General features: G+C 39.7%; 1 protein-coding gene across 1 annotated transcript in view; it reads left to right on the top strand.

The window, feature by feature from the left end:
* The window catches only part of TRAF3IP1 (TRAF3 interacting protein 1), a 2,107,097-nt gene that overhangs the window by 1,058,043 nt on the left and 1,033,583 nt on the right, over positions 1-15,471 (top strand). Inside the window, exon 8 of the mRNA XM_044075051.1 lies at positions 2,008-2,034. Within this exon, the coding sequence (XP_043930986.1) occupies positions 2,008-2,034 (27 nt within the window). The remainder of the gene's footprint in view (positions 1-2,007; positions 2,035-15,471) is intronic.

The raw sequence follows: 15,471 nt of genomic DNA on the forward strand, positions 1-15,471 counted from the left end.
AATTGTCATCTTGTAAGAACTACTCTTGGTGCTAGAATATAAGGTCCACTACAGGTCAAGCAATTCAGTTCAACACATACAGTTACAGTTATTTGTATATTCAACAGAGTAGGCAGCTTTTTTGGTTCTTTTGCTTGATCTAATCTGTGATGCCACTACGTTTACCCATTTGGTTCATTTATTCCATCACATTCGAGGGTCAGGCAACCCCAGTCTAAGCAAGAGTCATATGACCTATTCATTCCTGCTCGGGTCACTATGTCTGCTTATTTTTATCCTACTATAGTGATATTTGAGTGGTAGTGAATGAGCCAACTTCCATGTCTGACAGAGTGGTCTATCCTCTCCTTTTGAGCTTCTCCTTCCTGTGGTGGCTCCTCCAAGCTCCACTGTGCTGCCTGGCATGGGAAGAATACCTCCACATACTGACTTTCCATAGCCAGTGCTCTTGCACATGTGTTCGGAAGCTTGTGTTCTTCCCTCCTCTAGGTGTCTCCCAAGAGGCAAGACAAATCCACCTTCTTCCCCTTAGGATAGGCGAACTGGTAATGATCTGTCATTCTCATCCTCTTGGCCTGACATTTCTAGCACCATAACCTGTAAATGAACTCAGATCATCTGAGTTATGGTTAGGGCTTCATCCCTGTATGTCACAGAAGTTGAGTTCCAGAGCAAGCATTGTTTTTGATAGGCTCAGCTTAGATCACCCCATTTACAGCCCTCAGTTTTTTGTCTTCTTTTTATTCCCTTCTGTAACTGACACTCTTCAATATTCCTCACAACCCAGTTTTATCTTGATTATCACTGATTAAAACAAACCTCAGCCAACCATGGCAGTATTGCAGCCATATCCAAGCTTTTTCAATTGTTTCAGGTTGATGTCAGTTACAATCCTGCAAACAAGCCCAGTTTAAATCAGGGCCCAGATTAAACAATACTGGTTAGTGGAAACATTTAAACAAGAACTAATTCTACATTGTAATTAATACACTGAAATGCTAAAATGGGTGAATGACAAAGTTTATGTAGATTTTTTTTTGTGTGCGTTTATATATCTATAACATCTGATATATCTTGTAGCATCCAACTCCAGTTTACCTTGTTTACCTCAACATTGTTTTAAGGCAAGCAACAGTTTGTTTTATATTCATTTTCCCCTGCTGCCAGGTGTTGCCTCCTGCAAGCAGACACCTTGTCAGTCTCATCCTTTCTACGGATGTGACTAATACTATAAAATGTATAATTTGTCTGTACCTCTTTACCATATAGACTCCTACAACACATCTGTGTGAACTGGAAACAGAGATTTGCATGATACAGATCACGTGACATTAGAACAATTTTGCTTCTGCACCTTTAAGTTGATTTTTTTTCTTCCTTATTTAATTTCTGCAAATGGGCGTCGGGCTGACAACTCGGTACCGTAAAAATCCACTGCCAGTCATTAGCGGACCGGAGTTCCACTGTGGCGACCCCTAACTGGGAAAAGCTGAAAGACATTATTTAATTTCTGCAAATGTTTAGGGTTTTTAACCCTGTGACAAGAATGGACACAGTTCCTAACTAAGGCAGGGTATAATTAAAGTTCATGAAATCAGTATTACCTAGGTTGTTGTGGTGTGCCAAAAGTACTCTTTTTTTTTTTTCAGATGGTTAGGGGGTTTTAATACCAAAATGGGAATGGACCCCATTCCAAAGTCAGAATGTAGATAAAGTTATGAAATCAGTATTGCTTCAATCTTTGATGTTTGCCATCAGTGATTTTCTTAACAGACAGAATTGCTTCCTGTCGGTAATTCATGTGGCAGTACCTATATCAGTAGCATGTTTAAATATGCTTGGAATTTCTTCCATGTATGCTTGACAGTACTCTTTGATGTGGCGCAAATGAACCCAGGTACATTGTAATATGCTGCGGAATGGTTATTCAGAAGTAGATTGCAATAATGTTTTTTTTTCACTTGTCCAAGTGCTACAAGATGATCCTGTCTGTTTTATTTTTTCCAGCTGATTCAGACAGTGATACAGGTGCAGGTAAGTCTTCACTTCTTCAATCATTTGGCTTTCAAAGAGTGATTATTATTTGTTGTTTATTTTAGATTCCATTTCCAATTGTTTTGTGCTTAGGTGGTGCACAAGATATAAACTGATAAGTAATGTTTAATATTATGGAAGTAAGCAGTGGTGTAATGTAACAGTTTTTTTCTGCTGGCATCAATATTTTCTTAGCAAATGTCAGTCCCTCAGACCACTTTTTAGTAGGTGAATGTGTCTTGGGGCACAAGATTGTGCAGTCTTAGTACGAGCACAAATGTAAAGTGCACATTTTACTCTTCCTCAAAAGTAAATGCACAGCTTATTGCTTTTCTGCAATTTTATTGTATTTTATTAGACTCTTGCCTTAAGCAGCAAGTGCTGTATTTATTTATTTATTTTTAACATCGGTTCCCTGCACTGTTCTCTCCCATCTGCCATGTCCCAGAGCTGTTCCTTGAACACCTGCAGTCAACTCTCTTTTTAAGATCTAACTGTGGAAGATTAGAGGAGAAGGCAGAAAGAAGATCAGGGTGGCCAAGTGCGGTACTATCCTGACAACAGTTAAGTACAAGGACTTCATTGTAAACTTTTCTCCATGGATGATCTACCGGTGCATTTCCTCTGTTTTACTCAAAGACTAGAGCCACTAGTCTCCCGTAGGGGTTGTAGTTAAAGGAAATAATCTCAACCCTCCCTATGGGGATGTATGAGTCTGCAAACTGTTGATTTGTCTGAACTCCCCAGCCAACTCCTCAAAGACTGGATCCAGTAATTTAATCTGTGGTGACTAGTCACAGCCAAGACTCCTTGAGCAATTTTTTGAGGTTGTAAGAATCTGCATAAAGATTTCCATCTTTAGTGTTTATTTTGTTTAGGGGAAGAGCATAACTATTTCAACACTGTGCTAGATTTTAAATAAAGACTTTACACAGAATTTTTAGGCCTGTGTAAAGCACAAAAAATCCGAGTCTGTTGCTTCATCCTCATTTCATCTTCTACTTGTACTCTAATGAAAGTAGTCTTTAAGAAAAGTGTTTCAGGCGGAGTTAAGTAAAGGAAGAGAGAAAAGAAGCTAAGGAAGTATAAAAACTTATCATATGGAGTGTGAGCTAATTTCATCCCTGGGGTGAGTGCTAGTGACTATGAGGCACCAGCCTGCAAGTCTGAGTGACAGTACTCAATCATTGACAGTATTTCATAGATTTGCTCCATCACATCCTTGATTGAGGCCCTGTATGGCTACCTATCTGTTCTCACTACCTCGTCTATTCAGAAATGGTCTAGAAGAGAGTCAGCAGTGCAGAAATGGATGGCTGTGATTATTGAACTTGTTTGTGACCTTAAAGATGATGTTCTTCGTGTTTCACTGTTGCAGTCATTATATTTGGGGTAATCTGCTGGCAGGTTGCCCTCAGTCGGCCTGAATTCCAAAGTCTTGGGTCCTGCGTCAGTTGCTGTCTCCTCTTCCGTGACGTCAGGTCATCAGGGGGTATAAAACATGCAACCAATGCCATTTTCTTCAGTCTTTCTTGCCGCGCGGTGCCCGAAGCAGAAGCATTTCGCAACTGCCAGTCGGCCGACTACTGAAATATTCGAATTTGAGTTTCAGAACCGAAGTCTTCACTAAAGCTAAGTACACCGTTGGGGAAACTTTTTCTTGCTTTTTACCCATGTCAGAAAAAGTTAATAAGTGTATTACTTGTGGGAAGCAAATACCTCATAAGGATTTCCATTTATACTGTATTCCTTGCCTAGGCCCTGATCACAACATGCCTGGCTTTCGGTTTTGTGCTAGATTTAACCAACGCACTATTAAGCGTCGGTATATTTTTGCATCAAAGTATTTTGGAAACAGATTTAACTACCCAGAAATGTCGTCGGATAGCAATCCGACTACCGGAGTACATAAAAAACGCAAAGAAAAGGACAGAGAAAGGCAGTCGAGATCCAAAACCGACGATGAAGCTTCTCCTAAGCCAGTCGCTGGTTCGCCGGTACTCAGTGAGGCGCTTTTGCAGCCCCTGATACCTGCTACCTTCGAGTCGCAGGCCTCTACCAACACCCATGTGGAGTCCGGCATGCCGCAAGATACTCAGGGTATTGGACCGACGGATGTATCTCCCTCAGATAGGTCCGGAGCTGCTGAGCAGGCACCGGCTTTTGAGGGTGTATTCAAACCTCAACATTTGTATATCAAACCGATGACAGCTGCAAAACCAAAGACAAAAACAATTTCTAAAACTAAAAACCTGACGCATGAGCCACGTGCACAGGCCTCTATGCCTAAAAAAACAGATGACCAAAATGGCTGAAGACCTTATTACCTTGATCAGGGGTACACATCCCCCTCCTGATAAGAGGCCTAGGCAAGACACTGATTATGAATCTTCAGATCAGGTTTCTATTTCTTGTGATTCCTCTTCTGATCAGAAATTATCTATACCTCCCTATGAGGATTCTGATGCTGAGAAGTCTATTCCATCTGCATCTCATCCTGAGGATTATTCATTTGAAGAAACCTTGCATACTTTGAGGGAGCATTTTCACTGGGAGAGTCAAAACTTCTCAGAATCAAAAAAGAGGCTCAGGGTTTTCCTTCTTCTCCCTCAGCACAGGCCGCCTTTAGCCATTCCCCCTGTTTTAGATATTGTGGATGATGTTTTTTTGGAGTCAAGCTTGTCCCCTGACTCCTTACCTCCAGCTCCCAGTAAGCTTGACAGATATTACAGGGTCCCTGACTCACATAAATTTTTATTTAGAAACCCTGCTGCTGATCCTGAAACTATTTCACAGGGTCCAAAGGGAGTTAAGGCCTCAACAGCAAAAAATCCTGCCCCCTCTGACAGAGATTCAAGGGCACTGGACAGATGGGGAAAAAAGGTTTATACATCTGCAACCTTGGCAGTCAGGGCCTTAAACTGTCAATTTCATATGCTTAAGCACCAACAACATGTTATGGGATTGCTGAAACAGAAAATTACGTTGATTTCAGAATGTGCAGAAAATAAAGAATTGCAGGAATTATTGCATGCAGCTGAACAAGTTGGAAAGCATACTTTGCAATGCGGTTTTGATTCCTTAGAGGCCTCCTGCAGGGCCGCAGTTACTGGATCTGTGATTAGGAGGCATGCCTGGTTAAAGGAACAAAATTTACCTGATCATGTTAAAGCTAAATTGCTAGATGCACCTTTACAGCATGATTCTCTGTTTGGTATTAAGGCAGAAGAGGTTTTAAAGAAAATGGAAGACAAAGCTAAGTCTATACAAACTGTTAAAGACTTCTTACAAGTGCAGCCACCAAGATTCAGTAGACACTGGCCTACCAAAAATTGGTCCTTTCCTGTGTCAGACAGAGCTCAAAGGGGCAAATCCAGATGCCCTAAGGGCTCCAGATATCAGGCGCAAGACTCATAAAGGTCAAAGCAATAGGGAGCTTCCACCTCCAAATCTGGGGGAGATAAAGCGCAAACCTACAGAAAGCAATCTCAGTGACTTCCCTCTGCCTTCACCAAGCACTTATCTTTTGGCAGCACCCACAGGGAGAAAATTATCACTTTTTGCTCAAAATTGGCAATTAATAACCCAGGACAAGTGGATACTAAACATCGTATCACAGGGATACAGATTCCATTTCCACACTCTGCCAGTGGCAAATGGTTGGCCCAATCTGCCAAAAAATCAGTGGGCAGAGGCACAAAAACAGGTTATGTCCCTCAAGGATATGGGGGCCATTCAGACAGTACCAGAAAAGGAAAAAGGACAAGGTTTTTACTCAAGACTGTTCTTGGTACCCAGAAAGGACAAGGCCTGGCGGCCAATACTGGATTTATCGATTTTGAACACATACCTGGACATTTCAAAATTCAAAATGCTGACTTTGCAGCAGCTTCTGCCCATGCTGGGCAAGAATGCTTGGCTGGTGACTTTTGACCTAAAAGAGGCCTACCTGCATGCCCCAATAAAACAATTGTGCAGAAGATACCTCAGATTCAAGGCTGGCTTAATGCATTACCAAATCTCTGCACTGCCCTTTGGCTTATCTACTGTGCCCAGGGTCTTTACAAAGTGCCTGGCACCAGTAATTGCATTTTGCAGACAAAGAAGTATACGAATATATCCTTACTTGGATGACTGTCTCATTCAAGCAGAGAACAAGGACACTCTTCTTCGACACCTGGCATTTGTGAAAAGGCTTTTAACATGCCTAGGGTACACAATAAACGAAAAGAAATCACAACTGGTACCCTCTCAAAAGATAACATTCCTGGGTGCAAGCTTGAATACAACTGCCCAGATGGCTTACCTCATGCCAGACAAACAAAGGCAACTGACTACTTACTTCAAACTGATGGCTGCAAAAATCCAGTCTTCTGCAAGACAAATTCTGCAGGCTCTGGGCTTCGTGGCATCCTGCATACTACTGATTCCATATGCAAGACTGCATATGAGGAACCTTCAGTGGTACCTAAAAAGTTTATGGAGTCAACATCCTCACAGTCTGGAAACAATGATTCCTCTCATTCCCTGCCTGCAACAGGAGTTTCTATGGTGGGCAAAGGCATGTCACCAAAACATGGGATGGCCATTCACTCTACCCCCTGCAAGCCAAACAATGACAACAGACGCATTTGATTATGCCTGGGGGGCCCACATAGCAGGAAGATGCGTTCGGGGCATATGGTCACCAAAACAAATGCATCTGCATATCAACCAGAAAGAGATGCTAGCTGTACAAAATGCCCTAACAGCTTTCAAGGACTTACTTCATCCAGGACAACTGCTGATAAAGACAGACAACACCACAGTCATGTGGTATATAAACAAGCAAGGGGGCACACACTCATACCCCCCCTCTGCAGATTAGCCATGGCACTGTGGAACACAGCTTTGACCTAACAAATACATCTTCAAGCTCAATTCCTGCCAGGAAAACAAAACACTCTGGCAGACGATTTAAACAAGTCTTCAGCATGATAACAGAGAAATGGGGGAGCCCAGACATATATCTATTTGCCTCTCTTCAAAATTATCAAGTGAAAAGATTCTGCACAAGGACTTATCACAGACAAGCATGGAAAGTGGACGCCCTGTCCTTCAGTTGGAAAAACCTATCAGTTTACACCTTTCCTCCTCTGCGTCTTCTCCCCAAGGTCCTCCTAAAAGTCAGACAAGAGAAACCAAAGATGATACTAATTGCCCCGGACCGGCCCCGCCAATACTGGTACCCAATCCTAAAGAACTTGTCTCAATACCCAGCTTGGACCTTGCCTCAAAGACCACAACTACTGTCCCAGCAAAACAATCAGATCCTGCACAATCAACTACAGACTCTGAACCTGGCAACATGGCTGATCACGTAGTCATACAAACAACACCTCTCAGTAAAGCTGTGATGGATGTCATTTTGGAAGCCAGAAGGCCTAGTACTAGAAAATCATATGCTTACAAATGGAAAAGATTCTGTGCTTGAAATCAAGCACAAGGAACTGATACAACAGAACCAAATATTCCTCAGATATTGCAATACTTAACTGAAATGCTTGACAAAGGCCTGTCTTTATCATCAAATAAAATCCATGCCTCTGCTATTTTGGCTCATTACAATATAGAGTCACCAATCTTTTCTCATCCTTTACTCTTAGAGGAGCCAAAAATTTAAGGCCTCCTAGAAGATCACCATTGCCTGCATGGGACCTCAGTTATGTGTTGGAAAAGCTCACCCTGCCTCCAACTGAACCAGCTGCTACCGCTGATATAAAGTTCTTATCATGGAAAACAGCTCTGCTACTAGCAATTACTTCAGCAAGAAGAGTTTCAGAGCTACAGGCCCTCATGGCTATAGAGCCTTTTATCATATTTTACCCAGACAGGGTATCTCTGAGGACAAATCCTACTTTTATGTCTAAGGTGGTTTCCAGTGTGGCACTTAACCAAACAATTCATCTGCCAACCTTTTATCCAAATCCGCAGAACAAGGGGGAGTGAATTCTGCATTCCTTGGACGTACACAAACAACTAAGATTCTACTTAAGCCGGACTAAAGCTCTAAGAAAAACTGAGCAATTACTAGTGACATATGCTGCAGAATCAGTGTGCAAAGCTATTTCAAAGCAGACAATTTCAAAGTGGATAAGCCACTGCATCCATTGCTGCTACTTACACCATGGTAAACCTGTGCCCAAGGGCATTAGGTCTCATTCCACCAGAGCTGCAGCTACTTCAGCAGCCTTTCTAAGGGGAGTACCAACCAAAGACTTTCTAGAGGCTGCTACTTGGAGTTCTGTTCACACCTTTACAAAGCATTACCATTTGCCTCTTTACTCTAAATCCAGAGCAGGCTTTGCCACTGCAGTTCTGCAGGGCCTTATAGCCGCTCATAATGCTGTTTAGCTCCATCCCCCCAACCATAGCTTTGGGATTCTACCCAAATGTAATGACTGCAACAGTGAAACACGAAGAACATAGTACAGTTGTGTACACTTGCCATAAATGTAGATGTTCAAGTGTATTCACTGTTGCAGTCCAGGTTACCCTCCCACCATCCCCCTGTCATTCTGGAGTTTATCTTTCCTTCTCTATCTTCTACAATCTATGTGGTGTATTTGCTTGTAGATGAAGGTAAAGTTTATATTGATGTATGTATATGTATATGTATATATATATATATATATATATATATATATATATATATATATATATATATATATATATTTGCTACCTTTTTGGGGGCACCTGACATTGGGGGCAAGAAAAACTAAAGAAAATGGCATCGGCTGCATGTTTTATACCCCTGACGACCTGACATCATGGAAGAGGAGACAGCAACCGACACAGGACCCAAGACTTTGGAATTCAGGCCAAGTGAGGGCAACCTGCCAGCAGATTACCCCAAATGTAATGACTGCAACAGTGAATACACTTGAACATCTACATTTATGGTAAGTGTACACAACTGTACTTTATACTTGTTCCAAAGAAGACTTCTATCCTGGACATCTGTTTCCAGTTATCCAGCACTGGATCTGTGCTGCTTAGCATCTTTAGTGGTATTAGCGATTCCTTTAGTTTCAGTTTTGCTTATGCAGATGTATGGTACTCATGCTGTTTTATTACAAATGCTTTTTTAATACAGACATCTTTTTCCCAGATATTTCATGTTATGCAGTTTATAGAGCAGGTGCCTGTTATACAGATGTCTAAAGGACAGGCACCATTTGCTTTGTTGTCTTATTCTTTACTTTCTTTGTCTTCCATCTGTGATTATAACAAATTTTCTGAGGAATATGTTAATCTTTTTAAAGAACAGACTCTAGCTTCATTAACCACTTCATTATATGGGTTAACATGAAAAGGAAAAAAAATGGGGGGGTGCTCCATTTTTCACCCCTCCATCTTTCATTACTGGAGGATGAGGGTAATCTGCCCTGTGCAGTTCTAATTACTTGGTTTTACATTTTGATAGAACTTTTAAAGGTAACAGTTCTCTTACCCCAGGCTGCCCCCCAAAACAGAGATGTTTGTTATGAAGGAATTTTATATGTAGGGAATTGCCCCCCCCCCCCCGCCCAAAAGTGTGTTTCCTTAGTTAAGCTTAAATCTCCTAAGCCTTTAGCGGCATCTGTTGATGTGCTTTACATTTCAGGAAGTTTGGAATTTTTGATATTTGTAACACACTTTCTCAGCCACCAGCCTCTCGGCAACTTGATTCCAGAAGACCAGATTTTTTTTTTCTTATAGTATCCTGGAACAACACATTTTATTAATTAAAATCCCTGCAACTAGTCCTTATGTTAGTTTTCTTAACGTGCCATAAAGTACCCAGCAAGTCTGCCGCACTTTTGCACCTTGCCTGCCAATAAAGATAGCAGAAAAATAGATGAGTACAGCAAGAGGATATTTGCATTTTATCATAGCTCATTCATGACTGTTAGGGCTATTGATTGCCAGATCTATGTAATTTAAGTATCTGGATACAATTCCACAGCAAACTAAAGACTTCATCAGTGGCCTAGATGTTGTGAAACTAAAGGAACTTTTCAGACCTCACCCAAATGGTTAATTAAAATGTTTCTTGTGTAACTAAATGTAAGTTTGATTAAGTTAATACCTCAGTCAAGGTAGCATGTACTTGTATTTTAAAGATAAATGCTTCCCTTTGAATGTTGTTCTTGTAGGTTGCTTAATCCTTATTTGATGATTACTTAATTTAGCACCCCCAGTTCAAAAGTTCTCTCATGACTTGGTGAAAATGGAGTAATATTCAAGAGGTAAACCAGTTATTGTTTCCTGCACAACAAAGTATACATACACACACACTATTATTTTATGCATCCTTCTTTTTGCACAGAAAGCAAATCAGGCAACAGTAGTACAGACAGTACAAGCAGTGTCACAGTCAGCATCAAGCGGAGGCATCTCAATTACAGCATTGGCCTCCAACCCAGAAACCTAGGCCATCTGTTTTTACCCTCATTTCAAACTGTTCTCTCTTCCTGTAACCTTGGAGACAGATTTCCCTTTTTATAAATCACTGCTTTATTTATTTGTCCTTTGTTAATGGGGTTAGTCTCATTAGGTTAATAGCCTCTTTTCAGGAGAGACATGAGGTGATGAATAATAATGATTATAAGATCTGTATGAAAATAATATAAAAGAGTTGTGAAACTAAAATGGAAAACAGTATAGAAGCTAGTGTATATAATATAAAGTATAAGGGTTGTCAAGAATGATTAATGATAGAGAAACTGAGGATTATGTTATGAATAGAAAAAGCAAACATCAGGATACCTTAATAAGGCATTTTGATACAACTTGACATGAAATATTATGCGGAATAATGAAATAATGTAGCATAAGTGAGAAAGTTAGGAAATCACATATTTTGCCATATGGTAATAATAAAATAAAAATACTTGCAAATGGCTGGTTAAGCCAAGAGGTGGATATGAAGAGTGGTGTAAGGCAGGGATGCCCAATGAGTTGTATACTCTTTGCATTAGTTATGCATGTGATAGTAAGTGAAAGAAATTACAAAATGAAGGAGGGTGGGGTGTGTAACATCCGAAGGGTTAAGAATTCCAGTTCAGTTAACTTATGCAGGTGACATTATAATAATTGCAAAAATCAAAATTTGGATAAAAGAAGTAATACTTTGCACAACTGAGTATCTAGAGGTGATAGGGGTGGTTTTAATTAAAGAGAAAAGTAAAGGTTTATTTTGTGGTAGTAAAGACAGGGCCATATATTTTACAATGAAGGAAATTTCTGTGTTAGGTATAAAATTTGGAAATAAAGCTCTAAGAAGAATTCAGTGGGAAAAATAATAGAATAAATAAATAAAACAAATCTGTCTTTTCTGGAGAATATATGAATTGCCATTCAGAAAAAAAGGGCTTATTTGATAAATTCAGTACTGATGGGAACAATAGCATACTTAGCAAGTGTATTTATGTTGTCGATGATATTTGAAAAGGAATTATTGCAGGTTGGTTTTCATTTATATCGGGTTCTAGATTAAACCCAGTAAAAAGAGGAGTTTTGTATTTAAATAAAGAGGAAAGAGGTTTTGAATTAATTAACCCAATGATATGTGCTGCTTCATTAAATTTGTACAAAGTGGATAAATGAAAAAGATGAGAGATTAATAGTAAAACTATAAATATAAGTATGATAAATTTGAGGGTATGGTTAAGAAAACAGCAAAATAGAAAAAGAGTGCATAATGTTACAACAAAAATATATATATTTGTGGAAAATAAAAATTGATGATATAGAGAAAGAAAGAAAAGTGTGGTATAAGAATGCAATGATAAAACATTGCTATATAAGAAACAAATGGTGCAGTCAGAAAGTAGGATGTCAAGATTTTTTTGTGGAGACTGGTAATGGATAAATTGCAAGTAAATGGAAATATACCATATAAAAAGAAAAGTGACAGAATCTGTTTACATCATCAAGAAGAAACTACTGAACATGTGTTTGAAATGTAACAAAGTAAAAAAGTTATGGGGAAAGTTTGTAAAGATTTTTTTTCAAAGATATAAAAGAAGTGGATAAAAACATGGATATGATTAAATATGGATTATTATAAGAATAGAAGTAAAGAATGTGTAAAAAGAATAGATAAAAGTTATTTTATGTCATAAGGGTTATATGGAATGAAAGAATAAGTGAAATTATTTTTAATAGTAAATGGATTGTAGCAATAATATGAACAAAAATCGAATGATAAAGCTAAAAATCTTATGGTTACTTTTAAGGGCCGTGGAAGCCATTCACGTATTGGATTAGAAGTGGCACTGCAGAACCCTGTTCTTTTGCTCAGTTCTAGTTATTGGTGCCACATTAGCTTCCATGGTGAAGCAAAGGTGTTCTTCTTGTCTGGCCACTAGAGAGTAAAGTTACTTGCTAGAGAATTTTCCAGCAGGTTAGGTTTGGTCAAAGAAAGAAAGAAGCCTGGAAGATAATTCATTCTGGATCAGTTCTTTATTCAGTGCAGTTAGGCAGATGAGCACTTTCTGAGACAGTGTTCAAATGAGCTGTAATTTATGAATGATGTAAGGCAGGCAGTAATCTTAACTATGCCCTCTGGGCATGCCTCAATTATGGGAGGGGCCAAGGAGTGTACCCTTTGGGAATTTAGGACTGCCCTTTGTCCTTAATCCTTAATAGTGCCCAAAATAGTTATTTATTTAACTTTTCGGCAGAGGCCAGGGGAAAAAAGCTCCACAGTTAAATTTTAAGGAAAATATAAGGTGTACACAGACGCATTCAAATTTACATAGTACCAAACTTAACACTGACTAGTAACATAGCATTGAAGCTTAAGATTTAACATATTTACATAGACCGAACACATTTTTTACACTTTTAGGTTGAGGCATTACATAATGGTGAACATTGTTAGTAGGGGTTGCATTTTCTGCTTTATACAGTTGACTTGTGTGCAAGTTAGCCACTGTAGGGAGTATAGCAACAAAGAAAGCAAAGATTAGACATAGTAGGGAGTATAGTAGCAGGAGAAGAGACAGAGATGGGAAATTGGATAACAGGTTAAGTAAGAAAAGCAGGAGTAAATAGCTTAAGTATAGAGTAACAGTAGAGGTGTATTGAGCAAAGTGTAGTGGATAGATAAGTGTCTCCTAGTAGTGACATATAGGTATTGATTAAGGGGTATGAATTATATGTGGAACTGGGAGAAAGCTAGAGAAGTTTTATTCTTTTAATGATGAAGCCGAAATAATAATTAATAAGTAAAATGTATTATAATAATAATTTATAAATAAAAGATGAAAATAAACTAATATAAAAAAAAACATGTCTCTTTTTATTGTAGTTATCAAACCTAATAGAATGTGTCATTATTGTTAGTTATAAATCATTTATAAGACTTAAGCATTATAACATAGTAGTCATCAGTTTTTCAGTCCATCTGGATACTTGAGAATTATATGCATATTAAAAAACACATTTGCCAGTATTTCAGTTTCAAAAAATCAGTAAGTTGTGAAAGCAGCATGTTTTTTTTAATGAGGCCTACAGTAAACATTAAAAAGCACTTTCACTATAGAGGTGCTTCATCAGATTTGCCTATCTGGATCGGAGGGTACATTCCAGGGAATGATAGTGAACTTATCAAAATGCAAAATAAAAATAAACATGAAAAGGCAAAAAAAAGTTTTAAGACCAAAACATTATATTAGAAGTGGTCTCTCTAGCTAGGTTTACCAAAATGGTGATCTAACACTGTCCAAAACTGTGATCTAACACTGTATCTGGGCTGGGTTTGCCATGTCCGCAAATGTATCTACCTGGCTGTTTAAAGGCCTGAGAGCCAAGCTGTGGCAGCATTTAAGTAAACAGCTTCTTGATATATTGTAGGTGCCCAGTGCTGAGATTGAAGCGGGCGGGTTATTGGGCCAGAGAGTCTACTTAGGAGGGGGGGATAAAAAAATAGGAATAGAGCTAGGTGGTTGTTTATTGTTGTGGACAAGCATGAGTATAGAACCAAATACTATAGAAACACATTATATTTACATATACATATATTAACACAGACAATGAGCCTGCTACTGTCCAGTTGTTTAACATCCTCCTCCCAACAAATTCCAACACATGTGAGAGATGCAACCATATAGCCAAACTGGAGGCTAAGCTCTCTCAACTCAGTACTGGCGTAACCAGTCAGGAGGAGAAGGAAACCACACTCACTACAATTTCAGTCTCACATAGACCTACCAAGACACTAAACCAAACACATAAACACACAAAAACATACTCAGAGGCTCTAAATAAAAATCTGCCTAAGCAGCAGAGACCTCCAAAGCAGACACCCAAGCAACCGCTACCCCAAAACAAAACACATGCAACACATAGCTCACAAAGCTAGTGTGCCGAACAGTCACAGCCCTTAAGGCTAAACAACACACCTGATACACTTGTAATAGGTGACTCTATCGTCAGGCACACTAACGTCCCGCTCACCAGGCTGAACAAAGAGAAGGTCACGGTGAGCTGCCTGTCAGGTGCTAGGATCTGCCACATAACACAAGCACTCAGGTCACTCTAAGGCAAGTACAAATATGACTCAGTCATTGTCCATGCTGGTGTGAATGACCTGAGACGTACCTCCCTGGACTACATGAAAAGAGACATAGAGGAGCTCTCTGAGCATGTAGCCCAGGCCGGTATGACACTGACCTTGAGTAGAATCTTACCCTCACCAAGAATGATGCCACAATATGAAGACAAGATGATCAATTTCAACAACTGGCTTAAGTATTGGTGTCATTCAAAGGGGATCCAATGCCTGTCAGCCTGGGATGACATGCTGGACAAGCCACGATGCTTCGCTAGGGACGGCTTGCACCTGTCACCCCTGGGCTTTCAGATATTGGCAAAGGCTCTTGCTACCCCCATAGTGGCAAGGCTCAAAAGACAAACCCACCTCCATAGGTATCACAAGGGATAAGAAACTAAGAGTAATGCTACTCAATGGTAGAAGTCTAAACCTCAAGATGCACGCACTCAAAACTCTCCTTAGCATGGAGAACATCGATATCTCTGCAGTAACAGAAACCTGGATGAAGGCTCCCGAGAGCATCCCAGCACTACCAGGTTATACCTCATACCATGCTTTTTGGCCCCAAAACTTGGACTGAACCACAAAAGGAGGGGGAGTATCAATATTCGTCAAAGATACCCACACCTCCAGGTTGGTGGCACATCACGAAGCACCAGAGACTATCCATGTGCAACTAACAGTGGGTAAAACTGCCTTCCAGTTTATAGCCTGCTACAGACCACCCTCCCAAACCCAGGAACCTCACTCGGCCTTCCTGAGAACACTGGAAAATATGAAGGTCTCTCCAAACACCATTATATTGGGCGACTTCAATTACCCAAACATAGACTGGGAGCATTAATCTAGCTCCA

This window comes from Protopterus annectens, chromosome 6.part0, assembly GCF_019279795.1.
Source record: "Protopterus annectens isolate FY-2018-M chromosome 6.part0, PAN1.0, whole genome shotgun sequence".
Classification (NCBI taxonomy): Eukaryota; Metazoa; Chordata; order Ceratodontiformes; family Protopteridae; genus Protopterus; species Protopterus annectens.